This window comes from Magnusiomyces paraingens (genome assembly GCF_902498895.1).
Source record: "Magnusiomyces paraingens strain CBS 517.90 genome assembly, contig: contig3, whole genome shotgun sequence".
Classification (NCBI taxonomy): domain Eukaryota; kingdom Fungi; phylum Ascomycota; class Dipodascomycetes; order Dipodascales; family Dipodascaceae; genus Magnusiomyces; species Magnusiomyces paraingens.
Genome location: NW_022474069.1, coordinates 3,405,515 through 3,425,000, shown reverse-complemented (window position 1 = coordinate 3,425,000; position 19,486 = coordinate 3,405,515). Strand labels below are relative to the sequence as shown.

The following is a 19,486-nucleotide window of genomic DNA, read 5'->3' as shown; positions in this document are numbered from 1 at the left end:
CACCATCTTTATCAACAATCAACCGCTTCGTCGGGAACCACAAAACAAAACATCGACTTGCTTCCTCCTCACATGACCGCCATCCGTCTGGATATACCCGCGGCACACTGTGTGTCCCTGGACGACTCACATCTAACCACCGGTCCCGTAACAATAACTCTGTCTGTGCAACATTCCCTGAATAAACATAACAACTGTTTAAAGCAAATGCTTGATGTCGCCGATGATCAGCTCGTCTCTTGGCCCCACCATATGAATCTCGTGCATAGGCATCATACAACACCACGTACCCATGCGTCAACACTACATGGTATCGTCGGAACGTTGCATGCTTGCTTATTTTTTGGTATAACATCCCGTGCAATGCAATTGACCTCGCCCATGATAATCTTGATACATGAAACACCGCCGGATGTGCAATCCCAGCAGATGTTTCCCACTTGGGACTCGCCTCGCCAACATACGGCTCATGGTCCTCATCAATATGCAACTGGACTAAATTGGTCTGCCTAACCATATTCAGTAATGCAACATCCTCATAAACCCGCCGTCGCCAGTACCGCGCCAGCGCGGCCAGCCTTTGCACCCATGCGTCCCGTGCAACTTGGTTTACTGCCTGTAATCTTATTACCACTCCACTCCCCATCACAATCTCAAAAACGGTCTCGTCTTCAAACCCATCCACTTGCCCAGACTCGGCCTCATTAAATGCTACACTGCACGACCGACCCAATTGTGAATCATCTCCATCCCGTAAAACTCGACGCACCTCATCCACTTCACACATATCCACAAACCCGTCAGCCCCTACAATCATTGAAACCCGCCGTTGTACCTCATACAAAGCAAGCTTGTCTCTCTGTGCTGCACCTTCTGCATCCGCTGTTGGGCTATTCAACCACTCAATTTCCTCTTCGCTGTCTGTCCGGTACGGCCTTGTTTCGTAAATTAATCCAGGGTTGTCATCTTCACACCACGGTGGCACTGCCCGGTTGGGTTTGGAAAAGAAAATATAATTTTCATGGGTATGGAAATATAACTTTTTGAAAAATAACTTGTGTACCTTTTGTTTGCCCATCTTGCCATTCCACCTAGATAACCTCAATAAAAACCCCTCCACTGGAGTCGGTTCATCCATCCGTGTGCCATCCTCAAAAGTGACCGAAGTAGGGTACGGAGCCTTTGGTCTCAGCTCCAAGTCATGTGTATTGTTAAGCACCCACCCAGTTTGTACTGATGAATCAGTCAACTCACGGACCCACTCTAATCGGTCATAACGCCGCCACACCAGCCCGACTTTTTGCGCAGTAATCATAGCTACAAAGTCATCACGGAGCTGTTCAATTGAAACAATTTTCTGTGTAATTGCAGCCAGCAAAAAAACAATCACAGGTGCCGCACGTGCAAGTGTAGATTTAAGTTCCGGGTATGTAAGTTTTGCTGGTGATCTCAAGTTCTTTGCATAAGACAAGTTATATTGTAGAATCGATTTCCAAGGGATGGCCACGTCTACCTTGAGTGATAGATCAGGAACAGTCACTGTAGTTCGTGCAGGAGGAACAACACCCAAAACTTTTGTAAAAAATGCCAATAATTTAATTGAAAGCTCATGGGTGCGCGCCCGGAAAATGTAAATAATTGTTGGTTTATTTAAGTCTTCTGGAGGAGTCCATACAGCCACAGTTTTGTCAAGATTTGAATAAAACTTTGCGTGAGTTTTCGGTGTAATGCTGAAATCAAACTTAGATGCCGGCGTGGAATCAACTAATGGAATTGTACGGGTCGTGTAAAACTGGACGCGCACAGGGGCATGTGCTGAGCCCGTGCTGCGACAAACCACAATATACTCTTTCCAGCGTTCCAATACTCGTGTATCGACTGATTCTACTTCACCAAAGTCTTGTGGAGGGAATTGGACAGATGATTTGATGAGGACCAGCATGTTTTCCAAGCGGATTGCTTCATGTGGGGTTTTTGTAGATAAGAATTTGGCCATGTTGACAGAAATGGTGGGTAAATCTTCAGGTTCTGGGTCATCAAAAATGTATCTAAGACGGCTGACTTCATCAAGAAGAATGCGTTTGGGAGGTCTAATAGTGGATAAGGAAGAAGCCGTAGAGGCCAATGGGTCTAGTGATGGAGATCTTGTGGGGTCTAGGGGGTTTGATGGAGTGCTTGGAAGGTCTAATGGGCCTAGAGATTCTGTTGGAGAACCAGGTGTATTTAGACCATTACTTGCAGTTGCAAATGAATCAAAAGATGCAGTGGATAATCGGTGAGTACTTGTTGTGTTTGTACTAAGAATAGAAGGGTACCGAGGCCGTTCGAAATGGACAAACCCTGGACTACGCATTGAGCTCTCTGAATCCAACCTTGGACTATGCATTGAGCTTCCAGAGTCACGTTCACGGGCCGTGACAAAGGATGGTGCAGCCGAAGATTCAGTTGAGGGGATATTTGGTAGTGATGATGATGATGTTGATGATGATGATGGTTGTGGTTGTGGTGGTGGTTGTAGTGGTGGTAAAAATGGGAATGATAATGGTGATTTTTGTTGATGTTGATGTTGATGTTGATGTTGATGTTGATGTTGATGCTGATGCTGATGCTGATGCTGATGCTGATCTTCTTCCTGCTGTTCGTTCTGATGTTCTTGCAAGAGTGAGTCGATTGTATATCTGTCCCGGATGACGGAGAGGTATTGAGAAGCCGGGGAAGGCTGAGACGCTAATGATTTCAGTGTACGTTCTGCTAAGCCAGGTAGTGGTTTAACAAAGACTGGTTTAGGTTGCGCATGGGTTTTAAGTTGGTCATCCAAAGACGCCACCACGGAAGACTGGTCATCATGAATTTCATGGTTAATACTGCTCTTGATTGGGGCCACAGAGTCTAATCCTTCATCGGATGATAATTTGGCAAAAGTGGAAGCTCGCCGAAGTCGAATACGTTCACGGGACGATGCTCTTGAACGTGCAGATGTATTAGAAAAGGTACGATAAAGGTTTGGAGAGCTCTGATTAGTTGAACTTAGATCTTGAGATTGTTCTTGTTCTTGTTCTTGCTGCTCTTGCCCTTGTTGCTCTTGTTGCTGTTGCTCTTGCCCTTGTTGCTCTTGTTGTCGCTGCTGTAGTTGCTGTTCCAATTGGTGCAATTGCGACATTTCGTCCGACATGTCTGTAAGTAGTCGTTGGTTAATTTCATCTACAAGAGCCCTTTGAGCACCTGCACCTCCAGGGTGATCTCTTTTCCCTGACATTTTGCTACGCACACCTTCTAGAGCAAATTGCCAAGCAGGACTAGTTTTAGCCAGTGTTTTCCTAAGAACTGCAAGTCGCCGTTTGCGCGCACTTGGTTCTCTAGATGCCCATTCATCAGGAACTGGTCCAATGGCCACCACTGCACTATCTTTATCCATTTGTGCAGGTGTTGAACTAAGCAATCTATGGGCTGTATAAGTATGGTGATCAAGAAGTTTTGGTCGGCCTGCAGTATTTATTATTCCAGAGTTTAAAGGTGCAACAATCCCGTTGGCCACCCCGGTAGAAGATTCTGAAGCCGTGCGAACAAATTCGGTATCGAGCACGTGTTCCGTCTCGGACCTAGCTTGTTGTACTAGCACAGTCAGTCTTGAGGGGACCGGGTAGGCTAGTTGGTTTGACATGTGTATGTGTATGAGTGGAAATCTTGTATGTATGTATGAATAGTTGAAGATAGTAGAGGGGAAGTTTTATGATTCAAAGGACTTTTTGTATATATATATATATATATATATAAATATTTATTATATAATATAAATAATAAGAATAATACTAAGGGTAAGGGTTATATAATTTTTAAAATGATGGAGGGAGAGAGTAAAGTAAAGGGTAGTAAACTACAATTAACAAGTAGGATTTAAATGGAAATGGAAATGGATGGAAAATACAACAACAACAATAATAAGAATCGCTTAAATGTCATCAGAAAGAAGCTTGTTGAGCTTGGAAATCTTAGCGGCAACAGAGAGATCGACGGTGCGGTCACCGACTTCGACAATGAGACCACCAAGAATTTCAGGGTTGACCTTGTTTGAGATCTGGAGCTTCTTGCCCTCGCCAACAAACGAGGACTTGGAGATGGAAGTCTGGAGACGGTTCAAAGTCTTAGTGTCAAGGGCCTGAGCAGAGGTGATGGTAGCCTCGACGACACCATTGGCGGTATTGATGAGGGTCTCGAACTTGGCAGCGACGGGGCCGAGCAGGGCCAGGCGGTTGTTGTCGGCAATGACGGACAAGAAGTTAGTGACGGTCTTGTCAGCCTTAACAGAAGAGGCCAAAGTCTCAACAATAGTCTTCTTATCAGAAGCAGAGAGAGCAGGGTTAGAGAGAATAGCGTCGAGCTTAGAGTCTTTGGCCAAAAGAGTCTTAAGGGCAGAAAGGGATGCACTTGCGGCAGGAAGAGCATTGGACTTTGCAGCAGCAGTGTAAAGAGCTGAAGCATAAGAACCGTCAAGACCAAAGAGCTGGACTGGGGGTTGAGAAGAAGCGGCAGCAGTGGCCATTGAGCGGGCCAAAGCAGAGCGAGCAGCGACGGAACGAACAGCAGAGCGAGCAGCGAACATTGTTGTTGGAGGGATTGAGAGAGATGAGGGTTGTGGGTGTATTGAGAGAGGGAGGGAGGGAGAGAGAGAGAGAGAGAGAGGAAGTGCTGGTTGGTTGGTGGTTGTGAGAAAAAAAAAAAAAAAAAAAAAAAAAAAAAGGGGAATTTGGCAGGTATTTTTTTGTTAGTTGATGGGCTTTTACAATTTGTTAGTTGTTGTTATTTCAAACTTACCTACTTATTTACTTACTTACTAATAATAATAATATATTATATATATATATATATATATATGTATATTAAATAATAACTTATTTATTTATTAACTTACTTATTAACTTACTTAATTTTTTTTTTTTTCACTCACAGAATTTTTTTCTCTTCTTAACATTTCAAATAAACAAATAAACACAGCCAATAAAACTTCTTTATTAATTACCCGGCCTTATAATAATAAATAATAAATAAATAATAAATAAATAATAAATAAATAATATTAAAATAATATTAAAAATAATATTAAAAAATAATATTAAATAAATAATAAAATAATAATAAAATAATAAAATAATAAAATAAAATAAAATAAAAGTTACCCGGTCCCAGCCAATCACGCAAATAACAGCCGCCCAACAGCAAATAACTAAAAGCAGCTGTTCAACTGGAAAAAAAAAAAAAATTTTTTTCAGTTGGCCTACAAACAAAATCAACCAGCCATTCAGCCAGCCTGTTTAGTTAGTCAGTCAGTCAGTCAGTCAGTCAGTCAGTAAGTGAGCTAGACAGCCAAAATTTTTCACTGCCACCACTACTACAAAGTACTCACACACACACACACACACCCACACACATAAAGCTACACTGAGTTACACTTACCCGAGTCCCGACCATCTTTCACATTCTAATGCTCCCGCTGCGCTCCGTTTCTGCTGTTGCAACTCGATCGGCGCTCTCAAGAGTTCGCTTAGCTGCTCCTGCTGCCGTCTCGCCACTCGCTTCTCATGCTAGATACCTGGCTTCACCTGCTGATAAAGATACCCAAGCCCATGCTGCTTCCATCATTGCCGATGCTCTTCATGAAAAGCCTGAAACATCTTCATCATCTACTAATGGAGGAGGCCGTCGTCAACGTACTAGACCTTCATCGAAAAAACTTTCATCTCAAGAACAAGCTCTGGCTGATTCCCAAAAAGTTCTTAATGAATTAAGCACTTTGGAAATTGTTCCTCTCGATAAAAAATCTGGTCAAACAGATCTCGAACTTCGTGATGATGATCTTAAACGTCGTCTTAAACTTGCCAAAGCTGCTGTCCAAATGAAACGTATCAAACCTTACTCACCTTCCCTTAGATGGTATCGTACCCCAATCTATCCTTACCTCCACCGTGGTAAGCCTATCCGTGAACTTACAGTCGCCAAACGTCGCAAATCTGGCCGTAACAATACAGGCCGTATCACTGTCCGTCATCGTGGTGGTGGTCATAAGCGTCGTATCCGTCTTGTTGACTTTTTCCGTAAAGAATCTGGTGTTCATACTGTTGTCCGCATCGAATATGATCCAGGTAGAACCGCCCACATTGCTCTCATTGAAAATAAGGAATCCCATGGTCTTTCTTATATTCTTGCAACTGAAGGTCTCCGTGCAGGTGATGAAATCCAATCTTTCCGTAATGGAATTCCTCAAGATATTATTGACTCCATGGGTGGTAACCCTGCTCCAGCCATGCTTTCCGCACGTACCGCTCAACGTGGTAACTGTCTTCCAATCTCTATGATCCCCCTTGGAACTGTCATCCATAACATTGGTATCACTGAAGCTGGCCCAGCAAAGTTTTGTCGTGCTGCTGGTACCTATGGAAGACTCTTTGAAAAACTCCCAGATCAACAAAAGGCTGTTGTCCGCCTTCAATCTGGCGAGTACCGTTATGTCCATATTGACGCTTGTGCAACTATCGGTATAGTCTCCAACCCTTCCCATCAACATGCCTCTCTCGGTAAAGCTGGTCGCTCTCGCCACCTCGGTATCCGTCCCACTGTTCGTGGTGTAGCCATGAATAAAACTGATCACCCTCACGGTGGTGGTCGTGGTAAGTCTAAATCTAAGAAGATCTCCATGTCCAAGTGGGGTGTCAAGTCCAAGTCTGGTTTCAAGACCCGTATTGGCAAGAATGTAAATAAACTGGTTGTTAAGCAACGTCCTCGCACAAAGGAACAACGTGCAGGAAGAGCTTAAATTGTTTTAAAAAAAAAAAAAAAATATTGCTTTCTTTCTTCGTCTTATTATTATTATTATTTTTTTTTGTCTCTGTGTGTACATAATAATTATGATTAAAAAAAAAAAAATTTTATTGTTTATATTCCTGTAACAAATGGATGCTCAAGCATCTCAGCAGCTGTGGGTCGTTTATTATAGTCAATTTCAAATGCTTGGGCCAAAAAGTCTTGTGCAGATGATGAAATACCCTGTGGAATTGCAGGTAAAATAGGTGTTTCCTTTGCCATATTATAAAGGGCCTGTAATGACATAAAATGAGGGAAAGGATGTGATCCTGTAAACATTTCCACAACAAGACATCCTAAAGACCAAATATCTGTTTTAAACGTATATGGTTTCTGTCGTGCAACCTCCGGAGCCATCCAAAATGGAGAGCCTTGAATCGATGTCCTAGCATTATTATATTTTTCCTCCTCTAACTTTTTCGATATTCCAAAATCAGAAATCTTCACAAGTCCCTCATCATCCATCAATACATTGGCTCCCTTAATATCCCGATGAATAATGCTCTTACTATGCAAATACTTGAGCCCTTCAAGAATCTGACGTACCACTTGCCGTACCTCTTGCTCTTCAAATACACCAGACTCCCGGTTACGCATCTTTGACGCCACGGACCCGCCGGGGACGTATTCCAGAAACACATTTAACACATTGTTTTCACAATTAGACCCCAAATATTGTACAATATTTGGATGTTCCAAGTCTCTTAATAATGACATTTCCCTTTGCAAAGCTTCTACCATTAATGCTCTTCGTCTCTGGTCCTGTTCCTTAGCTGTCGATGGTAACTCAACTTGCTTAACCGCCATCAACTCACCCGTAATTGAATTTAACCCAAGATATACTTTGCCAAAACTTCCAGCACCAATCTCCTTACCCCGGATCCATTTCGATGGACCCGACTGTTCTCTCTGAAACAGTTTAGCAAACTCCTCCTCACTCTCAGGAATATCGGCAGTTTCGCTTGGTATTAACGTTGCCGGTACAGGCGGTAAGGTTTTTTCCTCAAGTGATGAAGTCGTTGAAACAAAGCTTAACGGTCGCTCCTTGGCTGTCGGTAATACTAAAGAAAATGAGGACGATAAGGAAGAAGGAGATGAAGAAATTGCTGCTGTGGCCGCCCCAGCCCCAGCCCCAGCCCCAGCCCCAGCCGTAGTGGTTATTAATCCTCCCCCAGTCGCAGGTAAATAATCCTCCAGTACAGGTACCGGAGGTGACGCCTCTTCCCCATCGCTATCATGCAAATACATGGCAATTGAAGATCTGTTCGAGACTCTTGATAGTCGTGACATGCGTTTGGTGTACATTTGCGAGTTGCGAATAGTTTTGCGGAGTGCCTGGGTACCAGCCTCGGGGAAAAACTCCTGTAGTGATTGCAAGTTTCTTGAAATGTCTTGAGATTTGGGTCTAAACCCTTCTAACTTGGAATCAGAGTGTATATATTGTTGTTGTTGCTGTTGCTGCTGCTGTTGCTGCTGCTGTTGCTGAATCTGCTGCTGACGTTGAAGCTGCCGCTGCTGTTGTCGAACAATCTGCCGAGCCGTTGCCAATTGGATCGTCGTTGGAGTGTGGCCCCGAACACAAACCAAAATCCGGTCGCGTTCTTTATATTCCTGAGTCTGGCAATATGAAATTAATTCAATACCCTCCATGGCTCGTGCATTGCCTAGCTCATCTGTAACATACATAACAACATTATCCGACCGCACTTTTTCTTCTCCTTCACAAAGTGCCATCCCCTTTTGTGCAAATTTCTTAAGTACCCGTTTCTTAACAGGTACTGCATCAAAGTATTTGCTTACATTAACCTGTAAACATTGACCCTTGTAATTAATAAAAGTCGCCGGGGGTTGTTTTTCTGTTTTAGCCATAGGAATCAAGCTTTCCCCCGTGCTAGGTGTAAAAAAACTTTCCACAGGTGATGCTGTTGCCTGAAAATTTCCTACCGGTGTTAATGTACTTGCATAAGACCCATGTCTTACCCGTAGCTGCGCCATTTGTGCCATTTGTTGTGCGTGTTGTGCATGCTGTTGTACCGCTAGTTCCCGTTGTTGTTGCACTGCCACAACTTCAGCTCGTGCACACGCTCGCCTCATGGCCTCTAAGCTTTGGCCCAGCCGGATCCGGTCTCCCACACGCACCACCCCAATTTCTTGTAGTGCTGCCTCATCCACCTCTAATAAAATATCGCCAGCAATGTGGTTTTCGTCAAATGATCGCACGTAGGCCCCACACCCAAGACCTTCAAGCCATTCTCGTACATTGTGGCGCGTCCATGCCGAAACTGGTGTGTTGATGTTGATGTTGTTGTTGTTATTATTGTTAGTATAGGTATTGGTATTGGTATTGGTATTGGTATTGTTATTGTTATTGTTATTGTTATTGTTATTGTTATTGTTATTGTTATTGTTATTGTTATTGGTATTGGTATTGTTATTGTTATTGTTATTGTTATTGTTATTGTTATTGTTACTATTAGTGTTACTATTAGTATTACTATTAGTACTGTTATTGGTATAGTTACTATTATTATTGGTATTAGTATTAGTATTACCAGGAGCCGACCCAGGAGGTGATGACGAAGGTGTCGACATGCCAGTTCGTCTCTCAGGCTCGTCATCCATATCAAAAGAGCTGCGCAAAGGCGACAGAGGTTCAGGTGGAGGCAAAAACAAGTCCATTTATGTAGTCTTGTTGTCTTGTTGTCTTGTAATTTTGTAGTGTGTGAGTGGTAAGTTGTCAAGTTTTAAGGGGAAATTACAAGTTTATGGGCGTACTGTATGTGTGTGTGTAGTCTCAAAGTGCGGCTTATTAAAATAAAAAAATAAAAAAATAAAAAAAAATTAGTATTTTTATTATATATACAAGTTTATTTTTATTATAAATTATTTTTATTTTTATTTTAGGATTTATTTTATTTTAACATTACATGGATGACCCGGAAACTACCTTGTGTAGAGACCGGACAGTAGCCGCAGAGGCCCGCCGCGAGTGGGTAGAGAACGTAGGAAGTAACAAAGGCGACAGAACGTTAGGATCTGGCGATTGCAGTTTAAGAATATGGTGGTGATTATGGGGATTATGGGGATTATGGGGATTGTGATGATTAGTTTGTTGGTGCCATGCCGGGTCCAAAGGTTCCGAAAAAACAATTCTTGGAATATCCGGAATATTTGACTGGTCATTCGGTTGACTTGTATGAGCCTGTTCTGCTACGTAATCTTGCTCGTTTTCGTCCTCATCTTGTTCCTGAGACCCGCCTCCTCTAGTAACAAACCAGACACCCACAAAGGTAAGTGCACATCCCAACGCAAACTGGAGCCGCTGGCCTGCAGAAGCCCCAGCAAAATCGCGGAATGTAATTGCAGATGCTGTGATGACACTAAGAGTGAAAAATACAAAGTGGACAGGGATGACGACGGTTGCACGGAAATGTTGAAGAGCTCTGTTAAGGAAAATGACTTGTAGAACGGCTGTAAGTGCTAATACAAGAGCAAACACATATGCCAGTGGGTCTGAAAAGGCCCTACCCAATGATGCGCCCAGTAGGGTACTCAGGGCCTTTGTTGCCAGCGCAGTTTGAGCTCCAAACATTGCGACGAGAGCCAGGTTTGCGAAAAGTAAGTGTGCGGTTGGATTGACACGCGTGTAAGCGAGTAGAACAGCCACAATTATAGTTGCTGCTGACGCGTAAAGTTTAAAGCCAATACTTGAGAATGCTGCTAAAAGTCTTTGACGTGGAGACAATCCTGGGAAGGGGTCAGAAGATGGAGAAGAGGTTGCTGTAATGATGAATAAAATGCCTGAGATTGCAACTGCGACCCCAATAAGATTGCGTGGGGCTATACGTTCATGGAAAAATATAGGAGCAATGACACAGTTTGCTACGAGAGCCAGCACGCCCAGCGGGCTGACAACGGAAGCTGGAGCAAATCCGTAGGCTACAAAGTTCCCAGTTTCTCCAGCCGTCATAAGCAAAGCTCCTAGCCACCAAAGGCTACTGTGAAGGTAGCTAAGTTGGTTATCTAATGATGATGAAGGTTCTTGAGTAGACTGAGAGTCATTTGAAGAGGATATAGGAGAAAGAGAATTTGGAGAGTATGAATAATAGGATGATGAAGGTATTGTATTTTGATGTTCCTGAGTGAGAAGATGAGGAGATGAAGATTGGTTGTCTAGAGTTGAAGGTTCTTTAGGAATCAATTCTGGGGGTTTGGGATGTTGGTTGTTGTTGTTGTTATTGTTGTTGTTGTTGTTGTTGTTATTATTATTATTAATATTAGATTGGTGATGATGGATTGAAGAAGAAGAAGAAGAAGAAGATCTTTGTAGTTTTAAATGGGCATATCTTTGAACGTTAAGAGCTACTGCAATGATTATATTGCCTGTAATTGCAGATATGACACCGATGAGGACTTGTGAAGAAGGGCCGGATGTTGTTACCTGCGTCCCTGGAAAGTCCGTTGAGGGCATTTTGGGAGAGGAAGAGGTCTAAAGTTTGGCGACATTCAAAAAAAAAAAAAAAAAAAAGAATAAGAAGAATAAGAATAAGAATAAGAATAAGAATAAGAATAAGAATAAGAAGAATAAGAAAAAGAATAAGAATTATTTATTTATTTATTTATTTTTATTCTTTTTTTTAATTTTTTTTTTTTTTTTTTTGAAAAAAAGAAAAAAAAAATCTTGTTCTTTCTTTCTTGTTGAAAGATTTCAAATATTTTCAAAAGATTTTTTTTTTTATTTATATTTTTTTTGACAGTTGGTGTTACTGTTGAAACCTTTTTTTTTTTTTTTTTTTTTTTTATATATATAAAATGATGGATGGATTGTTGGAAGATGAGAAATAAAAAAAAAAAAAAAAAAGCGCTCAATGATGTTGGTGTTTGTATATAAGATATATAAGAAAAATATATAAAGTTACCTTAAATATAACAATAATAATATAATACTAAAAAGATACTTTAGGGTTAAGGGTTTAAACACGTGGTTATCCATCATTCCCACAATCAGTCAGTCAGTCAGTCATTAAAGATTATTAAAAACAAATTTTACTTTGCCAGGCAGCTGCTTATCTCAGCCGACCTCCCTCCCCCCCCCCCAAAAAAAAATAAAAAAACAAACAAACAAGTCGCCACCTTTTGAATTTTTTTTATTTTTCTTATCGCCATTATTTTAATAATTAAAATTAAATTATTATAATATAATTAAATTATATTAAATTATATTAATTATTAAATAAATTTAAATTTAAATTTAAAACCACCCCCTCCTCTTTCTTCTTCTTCTTCTTCTTCTTCTTCCTTTTTTTTTTTTTTTTTTTTTCTCCTTCTCTTCTTCTCATATTTATTATTTTTTTTTTCTTATTTTTTTCCTAACAATTATATAACTTTTTACATCAATATTAATATTTTTTTTTTTTTTTCAATCATAAATCATTAACGCATATAATAATAATAATAAACTACAAAAATACAAAAATACAAAAATACAATGAGATCTCAATTCAAAGAAGAACACACTTTTGAAACACGCAAGGCCGAGGCAGAACGTATCAGACACAAGTATCATGACCGCATTCCTGTTATTTGTGAAAAGGTGGAAAAATCTGATATTCCTCCCATTGATAAGCGCAAGTACCTGGTGCCTTCAGACCTCACAGTTGGCCAGTTTGTTTACGTCATTCGTAAACGAATTCGTCTAGCCCCTGAAAAGGCTGTCTTTATCTTTGTTAATGATGTTCTTCCTCCTACAGCTGCCCTGATGAGTTCTATCTACCAGGAACACAAGGATCCTGATGGGTTTTTGTATATTACCTACTCGGGTGAAAATACCTTTGGAGAAGATCAAATACTGAATGAAGAAGAAGAAGAAGAAGAAGAAGAAGCATAACAAATAAACAAGCAAACAAAACAAATTAAGAAGAATATTATTATGATGATGATGAAGAACAACAACAACAACAACAACAACAAGAAGTTTAATTGAAACTGAATTCAAATTTCCCAGGTGGTTTTTTTTTTATTTTTTATTTTATTTTTCTTTATCAATTTTTTTTTTTATCATTATTATTTTTTTATTATCAAAGCTGGCCTTTTTTTTTTTTTTTTTTTTTTTTTAAACTATATAATCAATAAGCATATTAACTACTATTACTACTACTACTATTCCTTATCTCTTTATCGATATATACTATATATATGAATAATACTATCATTATTATTATATATAGTATAATTTTATATATATATATATATATAATTATATATATAACTATAACGATGACTCTAATTATGTTTATGAATTATCAAAAGTCTTTTATTTTATTATTTTTTATTATTTTTATTATTTTTATTATTTTTATTATTTGTATTGTTGATAATAACCTCCACTGGTCTTTCCTTTATATAACCTTTTTTTTTTTTTTTTTCCTCTTTCTAAAAAAAAAAAAACACCTCAGATGACTAGAAACATCGTCACACTGTGTGACATGTCATTTTGTACTAAAATACAACAACAACAACAACAACAACAACAACAACAACAACAACAATAATAATAATAATAATAATAATAATAATAATGATAACAACACTATCAAAATAAAATAAATAATTAAATAAAATTTTGTTAGTATGAAATTAAAAAAAAAAATAATAATAATAATAAAATTAAAAAAATAGGTCGCACCCGGAATCGAACCGGGGTTATTGGAATCAGAATCCAAGGTGATAACCGCTACACTATGCAACCTGAAAATTTTTAAAGCACCCACGATGGGACTCGAACCCACAATCTTCAGATTAGAAGTCTAACGCCTTAACCATTGGGCTACGCGGGCTCCCTTTCTTGGAAAAGTAAGTTTTGATAAAATGATATAATTAATTTTTTATTTTACTTTTGTTAAAAAAAATAAAAAAATCCCTTAATTTTAGTTGAGTGTCCTTTGCTTGAAGAGGAAAGAAAAGGACTGAAACGGATATCTCCAGAGATGGACATGTCGACTCTTTTAAACAGTTTAACTGGCTTACAAGAGATTGTAAGCTTTATCTCTGCTTGGAGAGATTAAGAAATACAATTACAGCGTTGATGAAGACAAGTGGAGATAGGTTGGGAAGGTTTGGTTATTTTTAACCCCCTGTTCCTCGTAAGCTGGCATCAGGACTTATTTTTGGGCTGTCAGAAATACACTATTGAAGCCAAAATTAAAAGTTTATTATCAAAATGAAAAAATATATAGTATGGACAAGAAGGATAGCGCAGATTCTGATGTTATATAATTCTATAACCCTTGAATAAAAACAAACAAACAAACAAAAATCCCTTAAATTTATTCAATTTGCATAAATATATTAACTCTTTGTTTATTTTTTATTAATCTAATTGTTGTTGTAGTTGTTGTTATTATTATTGTTAGTGATTTAATGCTTTTTTTTTTTATTCAAAGTCAGGGTAACTCCATTTACTTTAACTTATTTTTTTTTTTTTTTTTTTTTTTTTACATTAAAAAATTAAAAAATTAAAAAATTAAAAAATTAAAAAATTAAAAAATTAAAAAATTAAATAAAATAAAATAAAATAAAATAAAATAAAATAAAATAAAATAAAAAACCTCCATTCCCAAATTTTTTTTTTTTTTTTATTTTATTTTTTCCTTCATTTGCTCCACTCTCAATATCCCCATTCTATCTATCAACAAATATCAAAAAAAAAAAAAAAAAATTTCACAAATGGCCGCTGAAACATCCACAAGGCGCTCAGGAACTACTCGTGCTCGCCAGAGTAGAGCTTCCCGTGAATCTTCTAAATTAGAACAATCAAACTCCCGTCCTGCTACTCCAATCCCCGTAGACGATGGATCCCAAGATGCTATTCTAATCGAGACCAAACAAACAGTCTCTCAACAACAACAGCAACAGCAACAGCAGCAACAACAATCAGCTCAAAATAATAACAACCCTACATCACATCTCTCCCAACAGCAACAACAACAACAACAACAACAACTTCCATCTAAACCTTCCCATTATCCAGGCCTAAATGATATGGCAGACGCGCTCGAAGCTTTACCCATGGAAATCATCCGTCACTTTACCCTCCTCCGCGAAATCGATGCAAAATGTGTCACCACCACCCCAGAACTCACCCGTCTCATCAAATACTTTCTCGACATGCCTCTCCCAGCAAGAGCCCTGGAAGCTGCCGCCGAACTAGCCGGTGGACCAAACAAAATCTCACTCGCTGCCCAAAACAAAATTGCAGAATTGGCTCGTGAACGTGAAAAGGTTCTAGCCAATATCCGCCAGCTCATTCGTGAACTCATGCCCTGTCTAGAGGAAAAAATGCATGTTGCAGGAGTCGCTGCCGATGCCATTGCACGCCACGTAGCACGTCTCGATTATGACTTTGATAAACTCATTGTCGCAAATAATGAAATCCCCCATGAAATCCGTTACGGCCCTAAAATCCATCCAGCTTACCTCCCCATAGTCACAGCCGCTGAACAAAAACAAGCCCATAATACCCGCTCAGAAGCCCGAAGAGAAGCAATGGCAGCTAAAAAGGCTGCTGCTGCAGCTGCCGCTCAAGCCCAGGCCCAAACCCAAGCTGCTGCTACTGCTGCCGCTGCCGCCGTGGGAAGTGCAGCTGCTGCTGCTGCCGCTGCTGCTGCCAATGGTGGCGCGTCTTCCGGTGCAGGCCGCACAGGAACGCCACGTGCAGATGGAGACTCAAAGTCATCATCATCAACATCCCGAGGCAACAAGTCTGGAAATGCCTCTGGGACATCTACATCTTCCAAACGACGCAAAACAGCTGCTGCAACTGGGACCGCGACGTCTGGAAATAGCGGACGCAATACAAATAATTCACACTCAACTAACCACGGCGCAGAAATATCAGGCAACCAAAAGGGAACAAACTCAACCACAGGAGGGTCCGGATCATCATCATCGTCGTCAACAAAAAATAAAAACTCAGAAGATCGCAAACGCAACAACAGTGCTACAAGTAGCTCCGTTAACCAAACACAATCTAATAACAACAAGAGGAAACGAAATAGCACTACCAGTACCCAGGATGAGCATAATAAGAGTGAACGGTCGGCGCGGCGTGGCCCTGTCACAGATGATGATGATGAACATGATGAACATGAAGAAGGAAGATCATTGAAAAAATCAAATACTGGCCAGTCAACGTCCTCTTCATCATCATCCAGCTCTTCGCAAAAGAAAAAATCAGGAAGTGGGTCTGCAGCTTCTACATCATCTTCAGCCAATGCAGCAGGAGGACCAAACGCATCGACAGGCCAGGGATCTGGCAATTCTGTGAGTGGGGGAACATCTGGATCTGGAGGAAGTAGTAGTGGTTCAATCAAAAAGAAAAAGATTGTTGGTGGACCTGCATCTTCTTCTTCCTCTTCTTCAACATCGGCATCTTCTTCATCTTCAAGGAAAAGCAAAAAGAACAGTGAAAGAAGCGGAGCATCTAATGCTCCAGCAGAAAATGAAGATGATATGCTGGATGATGACGATGAAGCTGAAATGGATGAAGAAGATGAAAATGATGAAGATGAAGATACCGGTGCAAACTCTTCTACAAGTGGTAGCCGTCGGCCACACTCAAATAACCCTTCGAGTTCTTCAAAGAATTCATCTTCCAAAGCTAACGCTGATGCTGCTGCTGACGCTGACGCTGACGCTGACGCTGCTGCTGACGCTGCTGCTGCTGCTGCTGCTGCTGCTGCTGCTGCTGCTGCTGTGTCGAATTCTGGTGAATCAGAGCTGGTGTATTGTTACTGTCAACAAGTTTCATATGGCGAGATGGTAGCATGTGATGGTCCTCACTGTAAAAAGGAATGGTTTCATCTACCGTGTATTGGGTTAAGTTCTCCCCCCGAGGGCCAATGGTTTTGTCGTGATTGTAAGAAAGAAATTGCAAGACAGAAACGTGGTCTGGACCGGAATGGAGATAGCAGGGATGGGACTAGTGCTGGAGATGGTTTAAAAGGTGAAGGTGTAAGTGTATAAAAGGGTGAATTAATTAATTAATGACAAATATATATATATATATTGGCTAAGAAAGAAGTGTTTATATATATTAGTATAAAAATTTTTGACTTAATTTGAAGAAAATTTTATTTTTTAACATGAGAATAAAGAACCCGTTTTTATGAATTTACAAACGTCTGCAAGTTGCTGATATTGTTGTTTCAAGCTAATTTATTTTTTTTTTTTTAATAAAAATTAAGAAAATAATTTTTGGTTTTTTTTTTTCCGTATTTAATTTAAAAATTAAAACTCCTGAAACACGTTTTATTCAAAGGTTATAGAATTATATAACATCAGGATCTATGATATCCTTCCTCCAGGCGCACTTGTTTGTTTGTTTGTTTTTATTCAAGGGTTATAGAATTATATAACATCAGCATCTGCGCTATCCTTATCCAGGCGCACAGAGTTTTTGTTTACTATCAAATTATAGCCCATTATTGAAATATACCTCTACGCAATCATTTTTTTAAGAATTGGCTAATTAAATTCAGCCTTGCTAGCTCAATCGGTAGAGCGTGAGACTCTTAATAAGAGTTTATCTCAAGGTTGGGGGTTCGAGCCCCCCGTAGGGCTTTGTAATTTTTTTATTATTATTATTTTAAAAATAATAAAAGGTGTTATTTTTTTTTTTTTTTATAATTATTAGTTTTTTTAACTTGATTTACTTTTTGATAAAATAATCATATTTCTAATCTAATTATTTATATATTAACTGGAATGAAGATGTTTGAAAAAAAATAAAAAGAAAAAAGATTTTTCAGAGAATTATCAAACCTCCATTCCCATCAATTCTCTTTTTTTTTTTTCTAATTATCTTTTAATTTCTTAATCACCCTTTTTTTAAAATCATCTTTAAACTAGTACGTTTGTTTGGATTAAAGTGATATCTTCAGTGTAACTAATTTTTTTCTCAATAAAAAAAAAACCAGCAAACAATCAAATATATATATTCTAAATCATTATTCAAAGTAAAATCAAATTATAGTATGTTTAATTTTAATTCATTTTCTATAATTTAATAACCAATCACCCGTTTTTTTCATGGGCACTCAAAAGAAAGAGGCAAAGTTTCAAAAATAAATAAAAATAAATAAAAATAAATAATCGAATCGATAGAAATAAAACGTTTTATGTATCAATAAATGACTCATTGGTGGATACAGCCGCTTTTGAAGTAACCCCAAATACGAAACAAAACTCGTTTGGTTTTAAATTTTTGGGCAATTTGCCTTGTATTATTGTCATCTTGAAACCAGAATAGATGTATTTTTTTTTTTTTAATAAAATAAAAAGGGTCACTGAGTAAAAACAAGACCTAGTAGTAAATAGTGGACTTGGGTTGTAGATTAGAGAGAATTTGTATGGTATTCTATACGAGAAACCCAGTATAAAGACTAAAAGGATTGATTTTGTATCCTAGCAGATTTGTCAAGTTTGTAAGAAGGTAGTTTAAGCCTAAAGTGGCTTAAAGAATTTAAAGGTTCGCTATATATATATGCTAAGACTATACAAGTGCTTAATAGCTTGCATAAAATAAATAGTTATATATGTATGGTAATAACCCACCACCATATTTGAGGAGCTGGATATATTTTCATACACACACCCCACCATACATACACCACAAAAACCATAGAAACCAAACAATCTCAATCAAGTGAAAAAAAAAAAAAAGAAAGAAAGAAACCATTAACAAAAAGTAAAGATGATTAGCGACACTTGGTTTCGATCCAAGGACATCAGGGTTATGAGCCCTGCGCGCTTCCTCTGCGCCATGTCGCTATTAATTGAAAATTAAATTAAACTGTTGCTACTGACTTTGGTGCAATAAAATTGACAAATAATGAGAGTCAGAGGGATGGAAATGAATAATACAATTATTAGACTGGAATATCAATATGAATTTAAAGTAAAATGTAATAATGATTAGAAAGATTAATGCAAGATGAGATCAAATATGTTCTCGAGTGGAATAAAAAAGTCTTTCCAATTTCTTAGCTGACACTGAGCCTTCATTTTGAACATAAATATATATAAAAAAAACGTGCTTAGCTCTAGTTGAATGCTTTCAAAATAACACATCAAAAAATGACAAACATTGTAATTATACTTTAACAACAAAGTGATAATAAAAATGCCAATGCTATATTACAATAATTTTTTTTTTTTTTTTGAAATCTTGAACGAAATAAAAACAATTGTTGCAGAAGAAAAAAAAAAAACAAATTTGCACCTTTAACTGTGAAGTTTAAGCAAATAATCCGGGATTGATTTCAGTGAAAATTAAAAGAAATTAATATTGTTGAACAGTAATATTAAAAAAAATAAAATAAAATTAAAGTTACCAGGCCAAAACCAGTACAAAGAAAAAAAAGTACTTTAACGAGAATATAAAAAAAAAAAAAAATTAAAACAACAAACGTGCACTATTTTATAATTCAAATGAATAAAAAAAAGAAAGAATTAAAAAAATAACTGTTTTGCGTCAGCCCGGAGTCGAACCGGGGGCTCGTCGATGGCAACGACGAATTTTACCGCTAAACCACTAACGCTTTAGTTGTAAAACCAAAAGAAATGAAAAGTA

The 19,486-nt window shown here is 38.4% G+C and overlaps 7 protein-coding genes across 7 annotated transcripts in view; 3 read left to right on the top strand and 4 right to left on the bottom strand.

Annotated features, from left to right (window-relative positions):
• The window catches only part of SAPINGB_P004352 (uncharacterized protein), a gene marked incomplete at both ends in the record, with an annotated part of 3,879 nt that extends 218 nt beyond the window's left edge, over positions 1 to 3,661 (bottom strand). Inside the window, one exon of the mRNA XM_031999067.1 lies at positions 1 to 3,661. This exon is cut by the window's left edge and continues 218 nt beyond it. Within this exon, the coding sequence (XP_031854958.1) occupies positions 1 to 3,661 (3,661 nt within the window).
• A 288-nt stretch (positions 3,662 to 3,949) lies between these two features.
• On the bottom strand, positions 3,950 to 4,600 carry SAPINGB_P004351 (uncharacterized protein; the record flags this gene model as incomplete). The annotated part of the gene is made up of 1 exon (XM_031999066.1): positions 3,950 to 4,600. One exon carries the CDS (start codon positions 4,598 to 4,600, stop codon positions 3,950 to 3,952), a length of 651 nt encoding a protein of 216 aa, XP_031854957.1.
• Positions 4,601 to 5,479: 879 nt separating this feature from the next.
• SAPINGB_P004350 (mitochondrial 54S ribosomal protein uL2m) lies at positions 5,480 to 6,808 on the top strand (the record flags this gene model as incomplete). The annotated part of the gene is made up of 1 exon (XM_031999065.1): positions 5,480 to 6,808. The coding sequence occupies one exon, from the start codon at positions 5,480 to 5,482 to the stop codon at positions 6,806 to 6,808; it is 1,329 nt and encodes a 442-aa protein (XP_031854956.1).
• A 119-nt stretch (positions 6,809 to 6,927) lies between these two features.
• On the bottom strand, positions 6,928 to 9,534 carry SAPINGB_P004349 (uncharacterized protein; the record flags this gene model as incomplete). Its single annotated transcript, XM_031999064.1, has 1 exon — positions 6,928 to 9,534. One exon carries the CDS (start codon positions 9,532 to 9,534, stop codon positions 6,928 to 6,930), a length of 2,607 nt encoding a protein of 868 aa, XP_031854955.1.
• Positions 9,535 to 9,778: 244 nt separating this feature from the next.
• On the bottom strand, positions 9,779 to 11,326 carry SAPINGB_P004348 (uncharacterized protein; the record flags this gene model as incomplete). The annotated part of the gene is made up of 1 exon (XM_031999063.1): positions 9,779 to 11,326. The coding sequence occupies one exon, from the start codon at positions 11,324 to 11,326 to the stop codon at positions 9,779 to 9,781; it is 1,548 nt and encodes a 515-aa protein (XP_031854954.1).
• A 1,017-nt stretch (positions 11,327 to 12,343) lies between these two features.
• On the top strand, positions 12,344 to 12,742 carry SAPINGB_P004347 (uncharacterized protein; the record flags this gene model as incomplete). The annotated part of the gene is made up of 1 exon (XM_031999062.1): positions 12,344 to 12,742. The coding sequence occupies one exon, from the start codon at positions 12,344 to 12,346 to the stop codon at positions 12,740 to 12,742; it is 399 nt and encodes a 132-aa protein (XP_031854953.1).
• Positions 12,743 to 14,580: 1,838 nt separating this feature from the next.
• Positions 14,581 to 16,878, top strand: SAPINGB_P004346 (uncharacterized protein; the record flags this gene model as incomplete). Its single annotated transcript, XM_031999061.1, has 1 exon — positions 14,581 to 16,878. One exon carries the CDS (start codon positions 14,581 to 14,583, stop codon positions 16,876 to 16,878), a length of 2,298 nt encoding a protein of 765 aa, XP_031854952.1.
• Between the last annotated feature and the right edge of the window lie 2,608 nt (positions 16,879 to 19,486).